The sequence below is a fragment of the Chiloscyllium plagiosum genome, unplaced genomic scaffold (genome assembly GCF_004010195.1).
Source record: "Chiloscyllium plagiosum isolate BGI_BamShark_2017 unplaced genomic scaffold, ASM401019v2 scaf_92387, whole genome shotgun sequence".
NCBI classification, from domain to species: domain Eukaryota; kingdom Metazoa; phylum Chordata; class Chondrichthyes; order Orectolobiformes; family Hemiscylliidae; genus Chiloscyllium; species Chiloscyllium plagiosum.
Window position 1 is genome coordinate 1 of NW_025136413.1, and position 1,192 is coordinate 1,192.

The following is a 1,192-nucleotide window of genomic DNA, read 5'->3' on the forward strand; positions in this document are numbered from 1 at the left end:
CTCATCACTGAAAGACTCAATACCACAAGGATCTTTAAAATCTGCATTGGGTTCAACCACAGCACAGGTACCATCAATAACTGGCTCTTCAAAAGAAACAAGTCAACCAAGTTCACATTTATCATCAATCACAAAACATTCAGCACTGACTGAACAAAGTAACAATGTCTCGTTGGTTTCTGGGTCTCCATCAGGCAGCTGGACAACAACGTCATCAGACTCCCATCCAACCACAGTGAAATCTTCGTCACTTACACCAGCCTCATCAGAAACCTATTCCTCAGCACAGAGTGCATCAATAAATTCTACAACATCAAATACTAATGCAACAACAGCACAAGTGGCATCCATAACTGGGTCTTCTTCAGAATTACATCCAATAGTGACACAAGTGTCATCAACAACTGTGTCACCACCGGAAACCAGTCAGGGATCATCCCAATTATCCTTTTTAGGACAATCGTCATCTGAATCTCATTCAGCAACAACTCCATTGACATACACAACTCATTCTTCATCGGAAACACAGCCAACAAGGATACAATCAGTATCCAGTACTGACCGCTCAGCAGGAAGTACTTCAGGAGAAGCACCAGAGTCTCCAGTAACTGAGACATCATCACAAACACATCCAACAACAAGGAACACGTCTTTCAAAACTTTGAAATCATCAGAAAGCAATCCAACAATGACACAAGTGTCATCAATAACTAAGACTTCATCAGAAATGCAATCTACAATATCACAGCTGTCAACAGCGACACAGACTTCATCACTGACCCACTCAACAGAAAACACATTTTCTTCACTTGCGTTTTCCTCAACTGAAACCCATCCATCTGCACACCCATCATCAGTGACACTTCCAACAGGAGTATCCAATCTAACAACATCACAACTCTCATCAAGACCTGAGTCTTCATCACAATCCCAGACTGTATTTACCGACCAATCATCAATAACTGAGACATCATCAGAAATGAATCCACCAACAACACAGACATCAGCAGTAATAATTTCGTCATCAGAGACACATCCAACAACTGAACAAATATCATCACTGGCAATGTCTTCATCACTGATCCACTCAACACCTCAAGGATCATTCGAAACTGTTTCCAGTTCAACCACCGCACAGGTACCATCAATATCTGGCTCATCAACAGAAACAAGTCAAACAACTTTACAAGTA

The 1,192-nt window shown here is 41.4% G+C and overlaps 1 protein-coding gene across 1 annotated transcript; it reads left to right on the forward strand.

The window, feature by feature from the left end:
- Positions 1-7: 7 nt before the first annotated feature.
- LOC122544950 (topoisomerase I damage affected protein 7-like) lies at positions 8-1,172 on the forward strand (the record flags this gene model as incomplete). Its single annotated transcript, XM_043684201.1, has 1 exon — positions 8-1,172. A coding segment is annotated over one exon (1,165 nt), but the record flags the coding sequence as incomplete, so codon positions are not given.
- Between the last annotated feature and the right edge of the window lie 20 nt (positions 1,173-1,192).